Source organism: Rhinopithecus bieti, unplaced genomic scaffold (assembly GCF_001698545.2).
Source record: "Rhinopithecus bieti isolate Rb0 unplaced genomic scaffold, ASM169854v2 scaffold_32047, whole genome shotgun sequence".
NCBI lineage: Eukaryota > Metazoa > Chordata > Mammalia > Primates > Cercopithecidae > Rhinopithecus > Rhinopithecus bieti.
Genome location: NW_016814042.1, coordinates 133,318 through 156,152, shown reverse-complemented (window position 1 = coordinate 156,152; position 22,835 = coordinate 133,318). Strand labels below are relative to the sequence as shown.

The window sequence follows — 22,835 nt, the reverse complement described above, 5'->3', positions numbered from 1 at the left end:
ACCATATGACCCAGCCATCCCATTACTGGGTATGTACCCAAAGGATTATAAATCATGCTGCTATAAAGACACATGCACACGTATGTTTATTGCAGCACTATTCACAATAGCAAAGACTTGGAATCAACCCAAATGTCCATCAGTGACAGACTGGATTAAGAAAATGTGGCACATATACACCATGGAATACTATGCAGCCATAAAAAAGGATGAATTTGTGTTCTGTGTAGGGACATGGATGCAGCTGGAAACCATCATCCTCAGCAAACTATCGCAAGAACAGAAAACCAAACACCACATGTTCTCACTCATAGGTGGAAATTGAACAATGAGATCACTTGGACACAGGAAGGGGAACATCACACACCAGGGCCTATCGTGGGGAGGGGATGGGGGGAGGGATAGCATTAGGAGATATACTTAATGTAAATGACGAGTTAATGGGTACATCACACTAACATGGCACATGTATACATATGTAACATACCTGCACGTTGTGCACAGGTACCCTAGAAATTAAAGTATAATAATAATAAAAAAATTAAAAAACAAAACAAAACACAAGATAACTGTAACAAATTCCTATTTCTTGGAGGTGTCACATGTTTTGAAGCAGTGGGGCTTTGAAAAACAAATGCTGTCATTCTGCTGAACTTCAGAATATCTTACTGCAGTCAGACATGGTTTTCAAAAGTTGGTATTTCTTTCTTCTCTTTATGTGGGTAGTTAATAATACATTCTTTTAAACAGTAAGATTATGGGCAAAACATTAGATAAGCCATTAAGTGCAATAGTTTCCTCATAAATTACCTACTGTAAAATTAGTCCAATGATGAACAGTTCAGAAGTCAAACGGTTTATAGGCATTTTGGGCAGTTTTAAAAACCCCCGAGCTCATAAAATGTTAATACTATAAAATAATTCACACACACACAGGCCAAGTGTGGTGGCTCATGCCTGTAATCCCAGCACTTTGGGAGGCTGAGGCCAGAGGATCACTTGAGGTCAGGAGTTCGGGAACCTGTCAGGCCAACAGGGTGAAACCCCGTCTCTACTAAAAATACAAAAATTAGACAGGGGTGTCGTGGTGTATGCTTATAATCTCAGCTACTCAGGGAACCTGGGAGGTAGGTGCAGGTTGCAGCGAGCCAAGATCGCACCTCTGCACTTCAGCCTGGGCAACAGAGCAAGACTCTGTCTCAAAAAAAAATACATAATAAAAAATCACACACATAACAAATAAGATACAACATTTATGAAAATAACATCTTTGCTTAACAATATAAAAAGGAATTACCTGGAATAATCATAGTTAAAATTATTGAGAATAAGAGGATGACTTACTCAAGCCTAATCTGCTAATAATTGCCAATTTTACACCACATCTCCTAACTCCTAGTTGAGCCCACTGTCTACTAAACCAGGATTCCTTTATTTATTTATTTATTTATTTATTTATTTATTTATTTATTTATTTAGAGATGGAGTCTCATTCTGTCGCCCAGGATGGAATACAGTGGTGCAGTCTCAGCTCACTGCAACCTCTGCCTCCCAGGTTCAAGCAATTCTCCTGCCTCAGCCTCCTGAGTAGCTGGGATTACAGGCGTGTGCCATCATGCCCAGCTAATTTCTGTATTTTTAGTAGACACGGGGTTTCACCATGTTGGCCAGACTGGCATTGAACTCCTGACCTCAGGTGAACTGCATGCCTCTGCCTCCCAAAGTGCTGGGATTACAGGTGTGAGCCACCACACCCAGCCCAAGCTTCCTTCTTGAAGTACAAATCTGTTAAGCTTTTTATGCAATCACTACTCTTCAACAATCACACAAAGTGCCATCACTATGGGTTTTCAGTCACTACAATACCATTTATGTTCCTTTTTGATGAGAACATAAGATACTGAAGACTCAATTCAAGGGACTAGAAAACCTAATTAAATTAGCAGAAAACCTGGAGAACAAGCCACTGTAAGAACATGTTGGGTCTCATGGGAACTTAGTTTGGATTAGCCAGGGGCAAAGCAGGAGCAAGAGCAACAGTGATGTCATTTCTCAAACATGAGTCTTCTGCAGTAACCAGTAACTGGGAAACTCAGCTGAAAGCTCCCTCCTCACGCCTGAACATTTGAATTTTTTTTTTTTTTGAGACGGAGTTTTGCTCTTGTTGCCCAGGCTGGAGTGCAATGGCACAATCTCGGCTCACTGCAACCTCCGCCTCCTAGGTTCAAGCGATGCTCCTGCCTCAGCCTCCCGAGTAGCTGGGATTATAGGCATGCACCATCATGCCTGGCTAATTTTGCATTTTTAGTAGAGACAGGGTTTCTCCATGTTGGTCAGGCTGGTCTTGAACTCCCAACCTCAGGTGATCCACCCACCCCGGCCTCCCAAAGTGCTGGGATTACAGGCATGAGCCACTGCCCCTGCCGAATATTTGTATTTCTTAACAGATACAAACATGAAAACAGGAGAGGACCCCTGAGATGATCAGAATAAAAGTATTCCTTCCTAGGTAGCCAGCTACTTAAAACTGTGACTGAAGGGGGAAATCCCAGTATGTGGACTGCTTATACCTTTGAGAGCAGAAACTTAATTTCGTCTATTCATTACAGGTAACTCAAACTGGGAGATAACATGACACTTTTGAGATTCATATTTTATTTACAAGTAAATGAAGACCGTCCCTGTAAACTCTAATTTGGGATACGAAGAATAATAGTAAGAAGTAGTTGCTGGCGCCACAGTGACGTGTGAAGGAGTCTATGCCACTGTTTCTTTAAACAATGATTTTGTTACTAAAAAAAAAAAAACAAAAAACCCACCTACACGATTTCTTCATGTTGCATGTGTAAAAGACTTAAAAATAAAAGTGACTTTTCAAAACTCTATAGTCTCTGATCAAATGTGTGTGTTGGCCAGGTTGTCACTTTCACTCAGTGACAGTTCCTACTCTACAAGAGCAACAGGCTCTGGGCAAAACACTTAGTACTCATCAAGAGTATCTGCTCGAGGAATGGAAAGACCTCGGTCCTTCAGGGCCTGCACTTTCAACTTCTCTGCTTCCAGCTTGGTCTGCTGCTCCACCCTTTGCTCTTCTAGAATTTCTTCAATGGATACTTGCTGGAGGGGGGTGTCACTCTCCTTTTCCAAGTCCTACAAAAAAGACAGGTTTGAAAACTTCAGTTGAAGACCAAGAATAGAAAACATTATAGATCTAAAGGCAAATGGATTCCTCTATCAGGTTCAGATTATTTTTCTGTGACAGGACTGAAATATCCTTCTCGTAGGGACAGATAAGTTTTTCAACAAAATGCCTGATAACACTACTATACAATACATACTTACAATGAATGTGGTTAATAGTGATCAGTATTTTTTTTTTTTCCGAGATGGAGTCTCTCCCTGTTGCCCAGGCTGAAGTGCAGTGGCACCATCTGGGCTCACTGCAACCTCTGCCTCCTGGGTTCAAGCAATTCTCCTGCCTCAGCCTCCTGAGTAGCTGTGCTTACAGGCACGTGCCACCATGCCCAGCTAATTTTTGTATTTTAAGTAGAGACGGTTTCACCACGCTGGTCAGGCTGGTCTCGAAACCTGACCTTGTGATCTGCCTGCCTCGGCCTCTCAAAGTGCTGGGATTACAGGCAGTGATAAGGTATAACAGAGCTTTATGTGATCCAAAATCCCATATTAGGATTAATTTCCTTTAAAAAAAATTAGGGCTGCTTATAGACAGCTATCTCCCCCACTGTAGAGAATCCAAAAGGGAGGTTATTGAGGCAATGCGGCCTTAGACATTTTTTTATTAAATTATTTTAAGGATGGGTGGGTTGGCTCACAGTTGTAATCCTAGCACTTTGGGAGGCTGAGGTGGGAGGATAACTTGGGCCTAGGAGTTTGAGACCAGCCTGGGCAACACAGTGAGACCCTAACTCCACCAAAAAAAAAAAAAAACCAGAAAAAAAAAACAGCTGGTGTGGTGGTGTTCATCTACAGTTCCAGCTACTCAGGAGGCTGAGGTAGAAGGACTGCTTGAGCCTGGGAGGTTGAAGGTCAAGGCTGCAGTGAGACATGAACATGTCACTGCACTCCAGCCTGGGCAACAGAGCAAGGTCCTGTCTCAAAAAAAAGTAAAAAGGCAAAAATAAAAGGGATCCTCTTGCCTTCACCTCCTAAGTAGCTGGGGCTACAGGTGTGCACCACCGTACCAGTTCTGTAGTCTCTAAACTATAACAAGACTCTTTTTCCTTTTATGGCAACAAGTCTTCCAGGGAGAACCTCAGCAGACCATTTAGGTTACTAAACCAATTTGGTCCCAATATTTTTCTCCACTATTTAAAAAACTGCTGCTTAGGTTGGGCGCGGTGGCTCATGCTTGTAATCCCAGCACATTGGGAGGCCAAGGCGGGTGGATCACTTGAGGCCAGGAGCTCGAGACCAGCCTGGCCAACATGGCAAAACCCCGTCTCTACTAAAAATACAAAAAAAATTAGCCAGGCGTGGTGGCAGGCGCCTGTAATCCCAGCTACTTGAGAGGCTGAGGCAGGAGAATCACTTGAACCTGGGAGGCAGAGGTTGCAGTGAGCAGAGAGCATGCCATTGCACTCCAGCTTGGGTGACAAGAGCAAAACTCCATCTCAAAAAAAAAACAAAAACCAAATTGTTGCCTAATAAAAAATTCCTTATTTAAAAAATACATGCTTATTGTAAAGAATATAGAAAATAAACAAGGAAAATTTAAAAATTATCCATAATTCCAGTATGGAGGATTAACATTTTGATAATATCCCTACAATTTTTCTACATATATACTGACTTAAACGAAAAAAACCCAGCCAGGCGTGATGGCTCACACTTGTAATCCCAGCTACTCGGGAAGCTGAGGCACGAGAATCACTTGAATCCAGGAGGCAGAGGTTGCAGTGAGCCAAGATCACACCACTGCACTTTAGCCTGGGTGACAGAGTGAGATTCTGTCTCAAAAGGAAAAAAAAAAAATCAAAAATTAGCTGGGCGTGGTGACGCATACCTGTAGTCCCAGCTACTCAGGAGGCTGAGGGGGGAGGATCACCTGAGCCCAGGAGTTTGAGGCTGCAGTGAGCCGTGATCACACCATTGCAGTCGGCCTAGATAACAGAGTGAGACCCTGCCTCAAAAACAAACTCCTCCCAAAAACCCACAATGCAAATACTGACTGTAATTCGTTTTCTTTTCACTTAAATGTGGCATAGTATGCTTAATATTTTATTTTGAATGCTTTATAAACATTTTCATTAATTAATTTATTTTTAAAGATATAGAAGGCTTCATGAATTTGCGTGTCATCCCTATGCGGGGGCCATGCTAATCTTCTCTGTGTTGTTCCAATTTTAGTATATGTGCTGCCAATGCGAGCGCATTTTTCACTTTTTTTAGAGACAGAATCTTGCTCTGTTGCCCAGGGTGGAGTGGTGGAGTGGTGCAGTGGCACGATCATGGCTCACCATCATCTGAAACTCTTGGGCTGAAGTGATCCTCCTGCCTCAGCCTACTAAGTAGCTGGAACTACAGGCATGTGCCACCACATCTGGCTAATTTTTTTTTCGTTTTGTAGAGATGCGGTCTTACTATGTTGCCCAGGCTGGTCTCCAACTCCTGGCCTCAAGCATCCTCTTGCCTTGGCCTCCCAAAGTGTGAGCCACTGTGCCTGGCCCTTATAAACATTTGCTAACCAATGTCATAATGCAGAATAACTTTGCTAAAAAAGTATCTCACTATCCACAGATTCAGTTTGTTGTCCTTAAAATGAATATACAGGTATTATTTGGTGTTTTTGTAAGATGGAAAGCCTATATAGACAAAGTATTCCTGTTTCTTATCCTCCTCTATGATTTTTTTTTTTTTTTTTTTTGAGACAGAGTTTCGCTCTGTTGCCCAGGCTGGAGTGCAGTGGCCGGATCTCAGCTCACTGCAAGCTCCGCCTCCCGGGTTTACGCCATTCTCCTGCCTCAGCCTCCCGAGTAGCTGGGACTACAGGCGCCCACCACCTCGCCCGGCTAGTTTTTTGTATTTTTTAGTAGAGACGGGTTTCACCGTGTTCGCCAGGATGGTCTCGAACTCCTGACCTCGTGATCCGCCCGTCTTGGCCTCCCAAAGTGCTGGGATTACAGGCTTGAGCCACCGCGCCCGGCCTCCTCTATGATTTTCAATGACAAAGTTTGGGACGGTATTGACACACAACTCCCGATGCTCTGGCCTGCATACTATCACCACATGCTGCCAAGGTCTCAGAACCCACAGGCAGTGGCATTATCAGACAGAGAGAGGACTCTCACCACAGAAGTTACAATGAAAGCCACACAAATTACATAAGCAAGCCCTGCTCTGGGTCCAAAGTTAACAGCACCCAGCAAAGTATGTATTACCACCTGCCCTCCCACCCCATGAGTAGCAGCTAAAGAGAGGACAGTGTTCTCAGCCTAATGCGCTGCCTCTTGGGCTTTTCGCTGAGCAATTCATGTTGCTGTTGCTGCTTCTTCCCAACAGTCTTATTACTTAATGCTGTGTCATCATCATCGTCCTTGAGGCAGAATTCAGGGATTTCTTAACCAATATAGTGTTTATAGAAACTAAGTGATTTCTACGTATGAATTTCTCTGGGGTTGGTACACAATTTCTCCTGACTGCTGATTCATATAACCATGCAGGCATTCCTGGAACCATGTTTCTCTAGTGGTACCCCTGTAAAACTTCTGCAGCATCCAAACCATAACATATTTTTTTTAAAAAGGGAACTTTTCCTCACAGAAAGGATCCAAGAAAACAAAGAAACTTCAAGAACAAACACGTTCAGTTCTTTCTCTGCACAAACATCTACTTTCTCTGCACACACATCTACTTAGATGTACCTTTGTGCCAGTGTAACCAGTAGAAAAAGCATGTCTGCCACGTTTGCTACTATAAAACAGAAGCATAGTATCGGTGAATTTTTTTTTGAGACAGGGTCTTGCTCTGTCACCCAGGTTGGAGTGCAGTGGTACAATCATGGCTCATTGTAGCCTCGACCTCCCTGAGCTCAGGTGAATCTCCCACCTCAGCCTCCCGAGTAGCTGGGACCGGTCATCTGCACCGTCACCCCTGGCTAATTTTTGTATTTTTTTGGAAAGACAGGGTTTGGCCACGTTGCCCAGGCTGGTCTCTTGGGGCTTAAGCGATCTGCCTATCTCGGCCTCCCAAAGCACTGGGATTGCAGATGTGAGCCACTGCACCCACCCCAGTATTGTAACGTAAGTCTTTTCCTCTGATATGTTGCCTCTTCAAAATTACATTCAGAAAAGTATTTTACAAAATCATCTATAACCCCACCACACAGAGATGAGTCAGCTCCCCTATAGACTGGGGTACCAAGCAGTGGCATGTACCTATAGTCCCAGCTACTTGGGAGGCTGAGACAGGAGGACTGCCTAAGCCTAGGAATTTGAATCTAGCCTGGGCAACACAGTGAGACCCCATCTCTGGAAGAAAAAAAGTACTGGAAGACTACTTTACAGTCATTTAGTATCTCCCCATGGGTACTAGGTGCTTTGTTTCAGACTTTCTTTTTTTTTTTGAGATGGAATCTTGCTCTGTCACCCAGGCTGGAGTACAGCGGTGCGATCTCGGCTCACTGCAACCTCCGCCTCCTGGATTCACGCCATTCTCCTGCCTCAACCTCCCGAGTAGCTGGGACTACAGCTGCCCAACACCACACCTGGCTAAATTTTTTGTATTTTAAATAGAGATTGGGTTTCACTGTGTTAGCCAGGATGGTCTCAATCTCTTGACCTAGTGATCCGCCCGTCTCAGCCTCCCAAGTGTTGGGATTACAGGCGTGAGCAACTGTGCCTGGCCTCGTTTCAGCCTTTAGGTGACATAAGAAGAAAACAATTTCTGCCGCCTGGCTAGGCATGGTGGCTCATGCCTGTAATCCCAGCACACTGGGAGGCCGAGGCAGGTAGATCGCCTGAGGTGAGGAGTTCAAGACCAGCCTGGCCAACATAGTGAAACAACGTCTCTACTAAAAATACAAAAATTAGCTGAGCGTGGTGGCAAGCATCTGTAATCCCAGCTACTCGGGAGGCTAGGCAGGAGAATCGTTTGAACCTGAGAGGCGGAGGTTGCAGTGAGCCAGGATCGCACCATTGCACTTCAACCTGGGCAACAGGAGCAAAACTCTGTCTCAACAACAACAAAAAAAACAAACAAAAAAACAAACAAACCCAAAAAAAAAAAATAATTTCTGCTCCTTAAACATGCAAGAAATGATAAACTGAACTAAAAGTACAAACTACAAAATATTTTATAAATAAGAAAAAGATATTTCATATATTTCACAGCAGCACTTGGGCAGTACTGATTAATAGCATGGATTAGTCATTTCTAGCTGATTATTTCCAATATGACGTCTCTGAACCAACCCAACCCTGGCAGAATTATCTCCTGCTTTCTCAAATGGCTGTTAAAAATGGCTACAAACCAAACCACTCTAAAGACTTCTGCAAACTGATTGAAGACATGGCTAGGTATTTAGAAAACAGTATGAAAACTTTAAAATTAAGCAAACACCTAAGTTTTGGTAAGAAAAAAGAAGACAGTGCTGGCTCAACCCTTAATTTCAACTACTCTTAATGATATTTTATTTTCCTTGCAAACCCAATAATCAGAAGTAGCAAGATGAAATCAAATGTTTTAAATAAGGCACCTAAAAAATTATCTGAGTACTTCTAGTAGGGGTGTGTGTGTGTGTATGTCTGCACACACAAAGACCTACAGCAACAACACCTCAGAAAAACTGATTTAACCTTTCACCTGCCAGCTGGTCTTTCTGGCACAGATATCAAAATGCCCTCTCCCTGGCTGTGAGCTAAGGATTCAAGTAAGACTGAATTCCATTCTCGTGATAGGTAACAGAAAAGCTTTTCCTATAGCCACTCTTTCCCTTTCCCCCTTTACTAATATGGGTATCACATTGTACTATATATGCAATGTGTGCTTCCCTCAAATACTGTGCATTAGCTTTATGCCATGAAAAACTACTTGTATCCAATTGTTTAAATGACTGTAAAATATTCCAACGTATGTAAGTCACACCTTCCCCAGCATATATAAATTAAGCTTTGTCAATTTTCTGCTATTAAACAAATATATTAACGAACACATTTGTTACAGAATAGTATTTTTTACTTGTATCCAGTAAAAAGATACTTTGCTGCCAGTGGGTTCAAAAATCTTTAAAATACCAAAAGGCACTGAAACAAAGTTAAGTATTCTCTGTAGCTTCCCTAATTTGGTAGTTGCCTGTAAGAAGCCAGATAAAATGTGGAAAATATTTTTATTCTCTCTTGAAAAGACAAAAAAAAAAAAAAAAAAAAAAAAAAAAAAACTAACTAGCATGAATATGAAGATCTACAGCAGCTTAATAGTTTTCACTTACTATTTCTCCTAGTAGGACCACATTTTCTCCTCTGACCACAAAAATCCCTCGAGGAATATCACCGTATTTTTTGCCCACATGAATACGCTCCACAGTCTGATGTAGTACTAAGTTTGCTATAAGTGTATAGGGAAAAAACAAAGATATTTAGTTTAACTATTGGGTAAAGGTCCATAACTCAATAATCATTTATTTTGAACAGAAAAGATTTAGCTAAACACGATTTCCAAGCTTTATACTTCTTTTTATTTATTTTTTGAGACTCAGTCTTGCTCTGTTGCCCAGGCTGGACTGTAGTGGTATGATCTCAGCTCACTGCAACCTCCGCCTCCCAGTTTAAGCAATTCTCCTGCCTCAGCCTCCGGAGTAGCTGGGACTATAGGTGCCTGCCACCACTCCCGGCTAATTCTTGTATTTTTAGTAGAGACAGGGATCACCATATTGGCCGGGCTGGTCTCGAACTCCTGACCTTGTGATCTGCCCACCTCAGCCTCCCCAAGTGCTGAGATTACAGGCGTGAGCCACAGTTCCCAACCCTCAAGATTTCTAATTCTGAGGAACGCTAAAATTTCAAATAATCTTCTCCTATTTCATTGAGACATACCAGTTAGGAGACGTCTGGGATTATGTTGGGCTAATACATGAATGATGGTAGAAATAAGAGAAATAAATTCCTTTATAAGTTAATTGCTAATACCAAAAAAGCCATAGGAAAATATAAATGAATAAGGACCTTGGAACACTTGGGTCTAAACAACCACAGAGATCAAAATTTTGTTTTCTGGAAAGAAACAGCTTTTCTTTTTGTGTGCGTGTGTGTATGTGATGATCTGCTGAAGATTCAACTTTGTTTTAGTAATTAGGATTCATTTAACCCAATGCAGGTATCCATGGGTTATGATACAGCAAAAACCTATTTTTTCAGCTTGACAGATAACTATATCTGCAATCTAAAAGTCAACTTAATATTCACTACCTTTCACTCAAAGTACTCTGATGAATCTGACTTAAGAATCAGGACTCCAATTTGTTAATAATTATTTTTCCTCTTTTATTTTTTTTTTTTTGAGACGCAGTCTTGCTCTGTCGCCCAGGCTGGAGTGCAGTGGCCGGATCTCAGCTCACTGCAAGCTCCACCTCCCGGGTTTACAGCATTCTCCTGCCTCAGCCTCCCGAGTACCTGGGACTATAGGCGCCCGCCCCTCCCCCGGCTAGTTTTTTTGTTTTTTTTTTTTTTTTTTTGGAGACACAGTCTTGCTCTGTCGACCGGGCTGGAGTGCAAGTGGCCTGGATCTCAGCTCACTGCCAAGCTCCGCCTCCCGGGGTTTACGCCATTCTCCTGACCTTCAGACCTCCCGGAGTAGCCTGGCGACTACAGCGCGCAGGCCACCTTCGCCCGGGCCTAGCTTTTTGTATTTTTTCAGTAGAGAAGCGGGGTTCACCGTGTTTAGCCAGTATGCGTCTCAAACGTCCTGACCTCGTGATCCGGGGCCCGTCTCAGCCTCTCCAAAGTGCTGGGATTACAGCTTGGAGCCACCGCGCGGGGGCCGTTTTTTTTGATATTTTTTTCTTTAGTAGAGACAGGGTTTCACCGGTTAAGCAGGGATGGCTCTCGATCTCCGACCTCGTGATTCCGCCCCTTCTCGGCCTCCCAGAGTGCTGGGATTACGAGGCTTGAGCCACCGCGCCCGGCCATTTTTCCTCTTTTAATTAGTACTACTTGTCCTATTTGAAGTGAAGGAGAAATCTATGTTCATATCTTCCATAATTCTTACAATGTTTTAATTACGTTTTTTCCTCATGCTCAAATCCAGTGATTTTGCAGATATCCAATAAATGTTAGCATGAACATGAAGTTCCTTGAAACAGAAGGAAACATAATCTTTTAACTTAAGAAAAATGCAGGATGCAAAACGAAGACAGAGGCCTCTTATTCCAATGTGTCCCTATACATAAAGTATTAAGCTTAATGCTGGGGTCCTTAAAATACAGGAAATGCCTTCTACCCAATTTTCATTGGCTAGGGAGGGATTACCTTCACTTCTGGAACTGCTCTGAAGTCACTATACCCTGCCAATGTAGAAATAAGCAGCCTTGGGCCAGGCACAGTGGCTCACGCCTGTAATCTCAGCACTATGAGAGCTAAGACCAGCCTTCCAGCTGTCCCCACCAGTGAACCAGACATGTGAGTGAAGCTTCTTCAAACTAGCCGACTCACCTTCTAGACACCAAGGGACTGTCCTAGAGCCATGAGGAGCAGAACACCTGTCCAGCTCAGCTGGGTGGGTGGATCACCTGAGGTCAGGAGTTCGAAACCAGCCTGGCCAACAGGGCAAAACTCCACCTCTACTAAAAATAGAAAAATTAGCTGGGTGTGGTGGCTGGAGCCTATAATTACAGCTACTTGGGAGGCTGAGACACAAGAATCGCTTGAATCCGGGAGGTGGAGGTTGCAGTGAGCCAAGATTGTGCCACTGCACTCCAGCCTGGGCGACAGAGTGAGAGCTCAACAAAAAACAAAACAAAACAAAACAAAACAAAATAAAACAAAACAAGATGAGCAGCCTCTTCAGTGGACTGAGTTTATTTCTATCATTTGGCTCCCCCTACTGGGGATTCTAGTGAAAGCCAGTTTTAGAAACATGAACTTGGAAATATACATAAGCTTTGAACAACCTAATCTGAATGTATAGAAAACAATGATACACTCACTAAGATCAGTCCTTCTAAGTCACACATGTGAAAAAGTTGCAGATAAATTTCAATATTAAATAACAAAAAATGCAGTGGGAAGCTGTTATTATCCAGAGTATGAGAGATGTCCATAAATTCATACATACCAAATTGATCAATGCTTCTTAAAAAGCCTATAAGTGTCCTTCCATCTCGAAGCAGAACCAAGTGCTTTTCTGGGGAGAGGAGAAAAAGTCTTTTAAATGAAAACTGACAAGTTCAGTGAGTATTTAGGATAATAATAAAAATAAATAACAGTTTAAGCTGTACCATTTCCTCTGCCAATGCATTTAAGGTGAAGTTCAAGTTCACTGGAAAACTGAAGAAAGCAGCACGGATTTAGATAACATCAGTGATGAAAAGAATCAGAGCAGTGTGGCAAAGTGGGAAAAGGACAGGGCACGGCATCAGGAAGCCTGACTCAGCTGGCTCTAGACCCTTTATGTCTTTTTTTGTTTTTTTTTTTTGAGACAGAGTCTCACTCTGTCACCCAGGCTGGAGTACAGTGGCACAATCTCAGCTTACTACAACCTCTGCCTCCCAGGTTCAAGCGATCCTCCTGCCTCAGCTCCTTCGTAGCTGGGGCTACAGGAGTTCACCATCATGCCTGGCTAATTGTTGTATTTTTAGTAGAGACAGGGTATCACCATGTTGGCCAGGCTGGTCTCAAACTCCTGACTTCAGATGATCTGTCCACGTCAGCTTCTCAAAGTGCTGGGATTACAGGTGTGAGCCACGGTGCCTAGCCAAAGACCCTTATGTTTGACACTTAAACCATTTCAGTGTCATGTCAGTTTTTATATCTGTAAATTGACAAATACAGTCTAGATGATTCTTATGATCTTATTTATAGAATTATTTTGTCCTCAAAAGACGAGCTTCTATCTCACATTTTGTTTGTAACCAGGGGGAAGGCTTTAAATAAAAACACAATGCTTCAGGCATTTAAAATGAAGACTCTAATAATAAGCTAGAGCAGAAATTCAATGTTTACTGAGAGGGCATGTGCTGTTCTGGGGTCTAAACATACAGTAGAGAATGAGACTTAGAAAGTCACCAACGTTATGAATTTATATTCATGGTGGAGGAGGACAAATAAACAAGAAAATAACCTATTGTGATTAGGACAATGGAATAATTAACAAACTAGCAAGGCAGTATGATGAAGGGAGAGAAGTGGTTACAGAAGGAAGGGTGGCAAGGGAAAGCCTCTCTGAAGAGGTGACTTTGAGCTGACACTGAATAATGAGAATAAGCCAGTTACTAACACACCCAGCAAAATTTCTTTCATTCCATGCCTAAAGTACCTTCTAGATGCAGAACAGAGGAAAAACACAGTGACTCTGCCCTGAAGGAATTTATACTCTTCCTTGGACTATAAATAAGTACCACAGAAAGCAAATCTTAATTATATGAGACTACAGAGAGAGAAGCTGTACTTCTGAAGGAGGTATCAGAGTTGGACCTTGAAAGGTAGATCATTTTAGGGCACGGGAAGAGTGATAGAAAGGAGGCTGGGGGGAGAAGGAAATCTGTAAACTAAAGAGGAGGAAAAAAAGGGCCATACATCCATGTTTAGCTAAAAGCTGAGGCTGTGAAGGGAAAGGACAGTAGATAAAGTCAGAAAAGTACTGGGGACAGGCTGCATTTGGATTTGACTTCACAGGGAACAAGAAAACATAAAGTGATGGAGTCTGTTAACTGAGTTTGTATAAGTGGGTATATGTGAGAGGGTGGGATGCGAGATAAAGATGGAGGAATTTTATGAGACATCATAAAACTATTTACCAAGAGTTGAGAATAAAAGCAGCAAGCTCAGGGTGAAGGTTATTAGCTCTTTGTGATTCTAAAATGCTATCAGGACACTTAAACAGAAACATACGCAGATAGTTGGAAACAGTAAGACTGGAAAACCAAAGACGTCAAGATTAGAGAAAGCCATTTTGGATAAATCTGCAAAGAGGTGATATAAAATTACTAAAGTACAGGAGATCTACTAAAGATTTAAAGAAGTAGGCCACATGGCATCCAAGTGACCATCTATACTGGAGGACAGTAAGAGCCAGAGAGGTAAGAAAATCACCAAGTACCAGTTGTTAGAGAAATCAAGAGAAGAGAATTAAAGAATCTGGTGGGGACAGTATCACAGTGCTGCAGAGGGGAGAGAACACAGAAGAATGCCTTAGACGAATAACTTTGAAGAATGCAGCTTGACTAGTGTGTTCAGGATAAAAATTAGATTGCAGGAGTAATGTAAGTGGTCTATTGAAGGTGATAAGGAAACAGACAAAATGAAAATGACTCGAGGTTTGGGGATAAAGATGTGAAAAAAGGGATGGGAATATGATGAAGAGAACGGAGAAAATATTTGAGATGGATAGACAATAACACATATGAGGGGAAGAACGCAGGGGTTGGGAGAGACAGAGGATATGAAAGAAAAAGGGTAACAACGAAAAAAGGTTCCAGAAGCAGTGAGAGGAGACAGTAATAACAGACAACAAAAAGGGAGGAACCCTTCCTACTGAAATTAGAGGATGGGTGGAAATAGAGAAAGACAGACAGGAAACTGTGTGTTAGGGTGGGGGAGGAAAGGGTGCATATTAAACGGCTTCCAAGTTTTCATAAAGTGGGGGGTCTGGAATCTACAAAGTGGTAGGGGTTAGAGGGCCAAAAAGCAAAACTGATTTTTAGTAAAATGGCAGGATGTGTTAGAGAATATATGAGAGATGAGGGCAAAAGGGCATCCTCAAGCAATTAAAATAAAACATCCTGTTACACATAACAGGTTCATATAGATGTTAATATGTATTTAGTCCAATTACACTACATTTCCCTTACATTGCAAAATAAGTAATTTGGTTTAAAAAAAACTATCTGTCGGCCGGGGGCGGTGGCTCACGCCTGTAATCCCAGCATTCTGGGAGGCCGAGGTGGGTGGAGCACCTGAGGTCAGGAGTTGGAGACCTGCCTGGCTAGCTTGGCGAACCGCGTCTGTACTAAAACATGCAAAAATTAGCTGGGCGTGGTGGCAGGCGCCTGTAATCCGTTACTGGGGAGGCTGAGGCACAAGAATCGTTTGAACCCGGGAGTTGGAGGTTCCAGTGAGCCGAGATGGCGCCACTGCACTCCAGCCTCGGCGACAGAGAAAAAAAAAATTCATTTTATGGTTGACAGACTTTTTTTTTTTTTTAGCGATATGCCCGCCTTGGCCTTCCAAAGTGCTGGGATTACAGGCGTGAGCCACCCCGCCAGGCCCATAAAACGAAATTTTAACCATATATTCTAAATCGTATATTCACAGAGTAACTGAGACGATTGCAACTTGTTTAAAACTATGTGTAAATCATCTTGAAACAGTAAGTTAATGAGAAAGATCACGTGATTAAAACAATAAAAAATGTTGCTTGAGGAATAATGCACAGATAGAATTTAGAAAAAATGAAAGCCAGGACAACTGCAGGCGGTTCTTTCCGCTTTTGTATAGGGCTGAGCTCCTCTTCCGGACAAAAACTAGAAATAAAGGAGGTCTTCTTAGTAAAAGCAAAATGAATTGTCTTAAAAAAAAAAAAAAAAAAAGGTTGCAAGTGATTTTCCAGAAAAGTCAATACCATGTCTAACAGTGGTCTCTACTACAATAACCTGAAGGTGCTAATGACCCTCACAGTAAAATAAGCTAGCAAATGGCCACACCGTAGAGTGCCTACGTTTCCTGCCAATTAAGTCCAACTGCCGCTGTCTTAATATTTTTGCTTTTTAATGAATCCTTTCTCTAGGTATTCCGATCCATCCACCGGTAACACGCTGATACTTCGAAATACTGCAGGCAAGAGTGGACGGGGGAGAAGCCCCCCCGGGCTTCTTTCGTGTTCGGGCCTCTGCTGCCGCGACCCACGGAAGTACGAATGAGTTCCATCGCTTGGGGCTCACCAGCCAGAGGGCTGGCGGAGGCTGCGAGGGGCAGAACAAGTAGCAGGCTACTGGGTGGGCAAAGCGGTATGTACCGCAGCGGTGGAGGACATCGACGCGGAACGCCCGGATTGAGCTCAGAACACACCGGCCCTGCCCGGGACTCATTTTACAAGCTTCTTCGGAAGAGGCGCCCGCCCGGGAGGGTCTCACCCCAGGCTCCACCGGGAGATTACTCACTGTCAATGTCCTCGATGAGGCTGGCGGTGCCGGGCATATAGTTCATTTTGAACTGAAATAACGCTGCAATGCACAGCGGCGGGGGGCCAACGCGTCCAAAACCTCCTCCCTCCTACCGCAGTCGCCGCCTCGGCGGGACCGAGCCCGGAATCCCGACCGAGACCAGCACTTCTGCCCCGGCTTTGAGCCGCCGGGGCCTGCCGGAAGCTCCTCCATATTACCCCCACCCACTTCCTGTAACACGTGCGGGCCCCCAGGAAGAGGAGGGGCAGCCGTACGGTTGGGGGACACCTTTTCCCTGTTCCTGTTAAGTAGGGAAGAGGAATCTCCATTGGATAGATGGCGAAGAAACGTATACTCCCTCTTAAGGAACACGGTGTCTTCCCTCGGCCCCGGGTTCCCGAGACCCCAGAATCACGGACCTCCGTCCCTGAGCTCTCGGGGCTCGGCAGCAGAAGGGGCGGGACCGGTCCTGGGATTGGCTGACGTCGTCCGACCCCCTTTGCTGCTCTCCATTCGCAATCGCCCGCGGGCGCCTGCGCGATGGGTTGGCCGCGGCGGGGGGGTGCGGGAAGCGCTTCAGGGCAGGAGAGCCCATGTCGGCCCTGAGGCGCTCGGGCTACGGCCCCAGTGACGGTCCGCACTACGGCCGCTACTACGGGCCTGGGGGTGGAGATGTGCCAGTGCACCCACCTCCACCCTTATATCCTCTTCGCCCCGAACCTCCCCAGCCTCCCATTTCCTGGCGGGTGCGCGGGGGCGGCCCAGCGGAGACCACCTGGCTGGGAGAAGGCGGAGGAGGCGATGGCTACTATTCCTCTGGAGGCGCCTGGCCAGAGCCTGGTCGAGCCGGAGGAAGCCACCAGGTAAGCTTTGCACCCTCTGCCCTTGCAGGGAGGTGAGGGCCCTTGGGGCTGGGATTCGTAAAGGATCGGGTTTCATATTTGTTTTCCTCATGTGGAGGAGGGTCGGGGGGGGTGTTGGAGAGACCGAGACTGGGATCAGAGGTTGGGGGATATGCTTGTGTTCCCTTTGCCCCTCCTTTTCTGCTTCGACCGCAAAAAATATGTTTATTACCATTTAAAAAAGAAAGAAAGATCCTGCGCGGGCTTACTAAGCTTAGCAGCAGGCTGCAGATCTCTCTCCTGGGAGCGGTGCTGGGTAGGGGTGGCACGGATCTGCTGCTCCAGCTCTAGCAGTTTGTCCTGCGTGACTGGCAGTCCGGCTCTCCCCGGGAAGGGAAGTGACTGCAGTCCCCGATGTCGCTCAGTGACCCTCCCGAGGGGAAAGAACCTTTGCGAGGGGGAGGTTCTGGGCATTTAGCCGTTTGCCCCTAATGCTTTGCCTGAGATCGAATCGTGAATAATCAGTGTTGTAAAGCACCTTTACGCGGATTGACTGATTTAATTTTCACGGCGACTGCAAGGTAAAATGGCATTACAGCAGCCCCCCCCCCCGCCCTATTTTTTATGTTTTCGAATAAGGAACCGGGGCTCTACGAGGTTAACTCACTTGCCTAATACGCTTGGACCTGTAACATTTTATTCTGTTTTCCCGCCGGACATATACTTCTGCTTTCTTAATGCAGTCTTCTGGGTAGTGGGTTGTCGTTCTACGGTGGCGACACACCTCTCTATTCGTTCAAGAATTACCCTCATTTGTTGAAAATGTGATAGTGAAATTCTCGTACATTGCTGGTGGGGATGTAAAATGGTGGAAAATAGTTTGCTAGTTCCTCGAAACATTAAGCATTAGAATAGTATAACACCCAGGAAGCCCACTCTTGGCTATATACCCAAGAAAACTGAAAACATATGTTCACATAAAGCTTGTCCACCCTTCTTCATAGCATCATTATTCATAATCGCCAAAAAGTGGAAATGTTATTTATTTATTTATTTTTTGTGAGATGGAGTCTTGCTCTGTTGCCCAGGCTGGAGTGCAGTGGCACCATCTCGGCTCACTGCAACCTCCACCTCGCGTGTTTAAGCGATTCTCCTGCTACAGCCTCCCGAGTAGCTAGGATTACAGGCGCCCGCCACTGCGCCCGCCACCGCGCCCGCCACCACGCCCGGCTAATCTTTGTATTTTTAGCAGAGAGGGGTTTCGCCATGTTGGCCAGGATGGTCTTGAACTCCTGACTTCAAGTGATCCCCCTTTCCCCTGTTCCTCGGCCTCCCGAAGTGTTGGGATTACAGGCGTGAGCCACTGCGCTCGGCCCCAAATGTCATTTTATTATTTGGGTTATAATAAAAGAGTGAACCTCTCAGAGCCCTGGTTCTTTATTCGAATACAGGAATGTTGTAAGGACATAACGACTGATGCATCGATAAACAAAATATAGTGTTAATATATTCATACAATGGAATATTTGGCCATAGAAAGGAATGAACTACTGATGCGTGCTACAATATGAATGAACCTTGAAAACATCACACTACGTGAGCAAAGTCAGTCAGAAAGACTGCGTATTGTGTAATTCCATTTATATGAAATGGCCAGAGTAGGTAAATCTAGAGACAGAAAGCTTAATGGTTGCCAGAGGTTGGGGGACTGGCGGTGTAGGTGAGAATATGCTTTTTGGGATGATGAAATGTTCTAAAATTGGGGCCTGGTGAGATGGCTCTCACCTGTAATCAATCCCAGCACTTTGGGTGGCCGAAGCCAGAGGATTGCTTGAGTTCAGGAGTTTGAGACCAGCCTGGGCAACATAGTGAGACCTTGTCTCTAAAAAAAAATAAAAAATAAAAAACAAAAAATAAGAAATCTTCTAAAATCAATGGTGATGGTTGCACAACTCTGAATGTACTAAAAACTACTGAATTGTACATTTTAAAAGGGTAGAGTTTATAGCATGTTGATTATATCACAGTTTAAACAATTGTATGAGAAAAACATGTAGCAGTGAGAAATTATTTTTTATTTTTGAGGCGGAGTGTTGCTCTGTTGCCCAGGCTGGAGTGCAGTGGCACAATCTCAGCTCACGGCAACCTCCGCCTCCCCGGGTCAAAGTCTCCTGCTTCAGCCTTCCTAGTAGCTGGGATTACAGGCGCCCACCACCACGCCCACCTAAATTTTGTATTTTAAGTAGAGACGGGGTTTTGCCGTGTGGGCCAGGTTGGTCTTGAACTCCTGATCTCAGGGTATCCTCCTGCCTTGGCCTTAAAAAGTGCTGGGATTACAGGTGTAATTATAAGATTATAAATTATAAATTTATAATTTTACAAGATTAATTATAAATTAAAGATCTGGCTCGGCGCGGTGGCACGCCTGTAATCCCAGCACTTTGGGAGGCCAAGGAGGGCGGATCACCTGAGGTCAGGAGTTTGAGACGAGCCTGGCCCACATGGCAAAACCCCTCTCTACTAAAAATAGAAAAATTAGCTGGGCATGGTGGCGGGCGCCTGTAATTCCAGCTATTCGGGATGCTGAGGCAGGAAAATCGCTTGAACTCGGGAGGCGGAGGTTGCAATGAGCCAAGATCACACCATTCCACTCTAGCCTAGGAGACAAAAGTGAAACTCCATCTCAAAAAAAAAAAAAGATCCATATTTTCTCTGCCTAAATCTGGTATAGGTAGGTCATGGGACTATAGAGTGATGAAATGCTTGGCCAAATTAGACCAAAATTCAGTCGAAGTGGGGAAAGAGGAGAGGACCTCTAAACTGATGACTAACTTCTGCTGGGCCTGCTGTATTATCAAAACCAAAGTCTGTTTTCTGGGATAGAGTTAGGGAGGGTTGGATACACTACAGAAGTTAAGATTTTAGCATTGTGTAAGGAGTTGTCAAGTGTGGTTTGAGTACACTTGTGCCCATAGGGTGGGTGATGGTGCTGAAGTACTTGGAGATAAAGGTGGAAATGTGTAATGGGCATTTGTAAACCATTTTAAGAGTTTGTACTATCTTTTAGATTGATGATTCTGCAACTTTAAAAGTATAGGATGGTAATTTTTCTGCAGCAATAGAAAACTCATACCAAACATATGCATGTTGGCCGGGCATGGTGACTCACTCCTGTAATCCCAGCACTTTGGGAGACTGAGGCAGGGTGGATCACCTGAGGTCAAGAATTCGAGACCAGCCTGGCCAACATGGCAAAACCCCGTCTCTACTAAAAACAAAAATTAGCCAGGCATGGTGGCACATACCTGTAAACCCAGCTACTGGGGGGGCTGAGGCAGGAGGATTATTTGAAATCGGGAGGCGGAATTTGCAGTAAGCCAAGATCATGTCACTGCACCCCAGCCTGGGCAGCAAAGCAAGACTCGATCTCAAAAAAAAAAAAAAAAAAAGGTATGCATATTGTCACAGATGTTGCAATGTTTTTTCCAGATTTGTTCTTTTGACTTTTTATGTTTTGCATTTTAATAGTATAAATCTGTCAAATTAGAAAACCAAACAGTATAGAAACCTTTTATAACCTTGCTACTCAAAAAGTGTGGTCCATGGACTAGAAGCTTTGGTGTCACTTGTGAGGCTGACAGAAATGCAAAATCTCTCCTCTTCCAGACTTACTGCTGCAATTTATTAAGATCCCCAGGTGAGGGCCGGGCGTGGTGGCTCAAGCCTGTAATCCCAGCACTTTGGGAGGCCGAGACGGGCGGATCATGAGGTCAGGAGATCGAGACCATCCTGGCTAACACGGTGACACCTCTGGGCGAGGTGGCAGACGCCTGTAGTCCCAGCTACTGGGGAGGCTGAGGCAGGAGAATGGCGTAAATCCGGGAGGCGGAGCTTGCAGTGAGCTGAGATCCGGCCACTGCACTCCAGCCCGGGCGAGAGAGCGAGACTCCGCCTCAAAAAAAAAAAAAAAAAAGATCCCCAGGTGATTCATGTCCACATTAATATTTGAGAAGCATTGCTGTATAGAACTGGTTGTATTGAGATGATGTACTGAACTACAACACAGACTTGACTATGTTAACACATTTAAGTATGGCAGGAAAAAAATTAGAAATCTATCACTCCCTTTTCTTTTTTTCTTTTTTTTTTTTGAGACAGAGTCTCGCTCTGTCGCCCAGGCTGGAGTGCAGTGGCCCGAACTAGGCTCACTGCAAGCTCTGCCTCCCGGGTTCACGCTATTCTCCTGCCTCAGCCTCCCGAGTAGCTGGGACGACAGGTGCCTGCCACCACGCCTGGCCACTTTTTTTGTATTTTTAGTAGAGACGGGGTTTCACCATGTTGGCCAGGATGGTCTTGATCTCCGACCTCGTCATTCGCCCGCTTCAGCCTTCCAAAGTGCTGGGATTACAGGTGTGAGCCACCACGCCGGGCCTAATTTTTTTTTTTTTTAATTTTTTTTTTTTTGAGACAGAGTTTTGCTCTTCTTGCCCAGGCTGGAGTGTGATGGCACCATCTTGGCTCACTGCAACCTCCACCTTCCGGGTTCAAGCGATTCTCCTGCCTCAGGCTCTCAAGTAGCTGGGATTACAGGCGCCCACCACCATGCCCGGCTACTTTTGTATTTTTGGTACCTGGCCACTCCTTGTGTTTTTTCAGAGTAAAACTTTAGGCTGGGCGCGACGACTCACACCTGTAATCCCAGCACTTTGGGAGGCTGAGGTGGGCAGGTCACCTGAGGTCAGGAGTTTGAGACCAGCCTGGCCAAGGTGGTGAAACCCCATCTCTACTAAAAAATACAAAAATTAGCTGGGTGTGGTGGCTCACATCTGTAATCCCAGCTACTTGGGAGGCTGAGGCAGAAGAACCACTTGAACCTGGGAGACGGAGGTTGTAGTGAGCCGAGATCACACCACTGCACTCCAGCCTGGGCAGCAGAGCAAGACCTTGTCCCAGAAAACAAAAAACAAAAATGAGCCGTGCATGGTGGCAGGCACCTGTAATCGCAGCTACTCTGAGAATTGCTCAAACCAGGGAGGTGGCGGTTGCAGTGAGCCGAGATCATGCCACCGCACTCCAGCCTGGGCTACCAAGCGAGACTCTGTCTCAAAACAAAACAAAACAAAAAAAAGGAAGTAAGGGAAAAGAGTTGAGAAACCTCTTTTGAGCTAAAGGGAGAAAAGCAACAAGTTTGGAATTGGAGCAGAGGGGCATTGACAGCTATTGGTCTCCTCTCATGGTGGAGTAGGAGGCTAGGTCATCTTACAGTGAGGGAAGTAGAATGGGATGCTGTGCGAAATTTATTTGGTAAATGTTTGAACCAGATGCTGGGACAAGAGGGACAGAACAGGGAAGCATTTGGAAGAGATCCAAATGCGTTTGAAAAGTTAAAAAATTATGATTGTCAGTATAGGAGCATAAGGTAATTTATTAGTGATTTTGAACTATATAGCTATACAAATAATTTATCATGTACTTTACTAATAATTTTTGTCCAGTTCTTATGAAAAATATAAGCAAATCTGTAAATGGAATTTATGTAGTACAAGTGCTACTGATTCCTCTGCTGTTAGATTTGCTTGGGCTGGGGTTTCAGTTTGGAGGAATGTTGGTAAGCCACTTTGGAAAATGTAATCATATATTCACTTTAAAGGAATTGACTCCAG

General features: G+C 44.4%; 2 protein-coding genes across 3 annotated transcripts in view; one reads left to right on the top strand and one right to left on the bottom strand.

Moving 5' to 3' along the window:
* Nucleotides 1–2,638: 2,638 nt before the first annotated feature.
* Nucleotides 2,639–16,778, bottom strand: LSM1 (LSM1 homolog, mRNA degradation associated). Its single transcript, XM_017849391.1, has 4 exons — nt 16,328–16,778; nt 12,286–12,354; nt 9,446–9,561; nt 2,639–3,150 (listed from the first exon to the last, which is right to left on the bottom strand). Exons 1-4 carry the CDS (start codon nt 16,371–16,373, stop codon nt 2,980–2,982), a joined length of 402 nt encoding a protein of 133 aa, XP_017704880.1. The 5' UTR covers nt 16,374–16,778; the 3' UTR covers nt 2,639–2,979.
* Nucleotides 16,641–22,835, top strand: part of BAG4 (BAG cochaperone 4) — a 37,955-nt gene continuing 31,760 nt past the window's right edge. For both annotated transcript variants that reach the window (XM_017849388.1, XM_017849387.1), the window contains exon 1: nt 16,641–17,193. In XM_017849388.1, coding sequence (XP_017704877.1) covers nt 16,924–17,193 — 270 coding nt within the window. In that variant the 5' untranslated portion in view covers nt 16,641–16,923. The remainder of the gene's footprint in view (nt 17,194–22,835) is intronic.

Coding starts and splice junctions, on each gene's coding strand:
- LSM1 (XM_017849391.1), bottom strand. CDS start 16,373: ATGAACTATATGCCCGGCACCGCCAGCCTCATCGAGGACATTGACA. Junction 9,562..12,285: donor AAGAAGCATTGATCAATTTG/GTATGTATGAAT, acceptor ATACACTTATAG/CAAACTTAGTACTACATCAG. Junction 3,151..9,445: donor TGGTCCTACTAGGAGAAATA/GTAAGTGAAAAC, acceptor TCTTTTTTGTAG/GACTTGGAAAAGGAGAGTGA.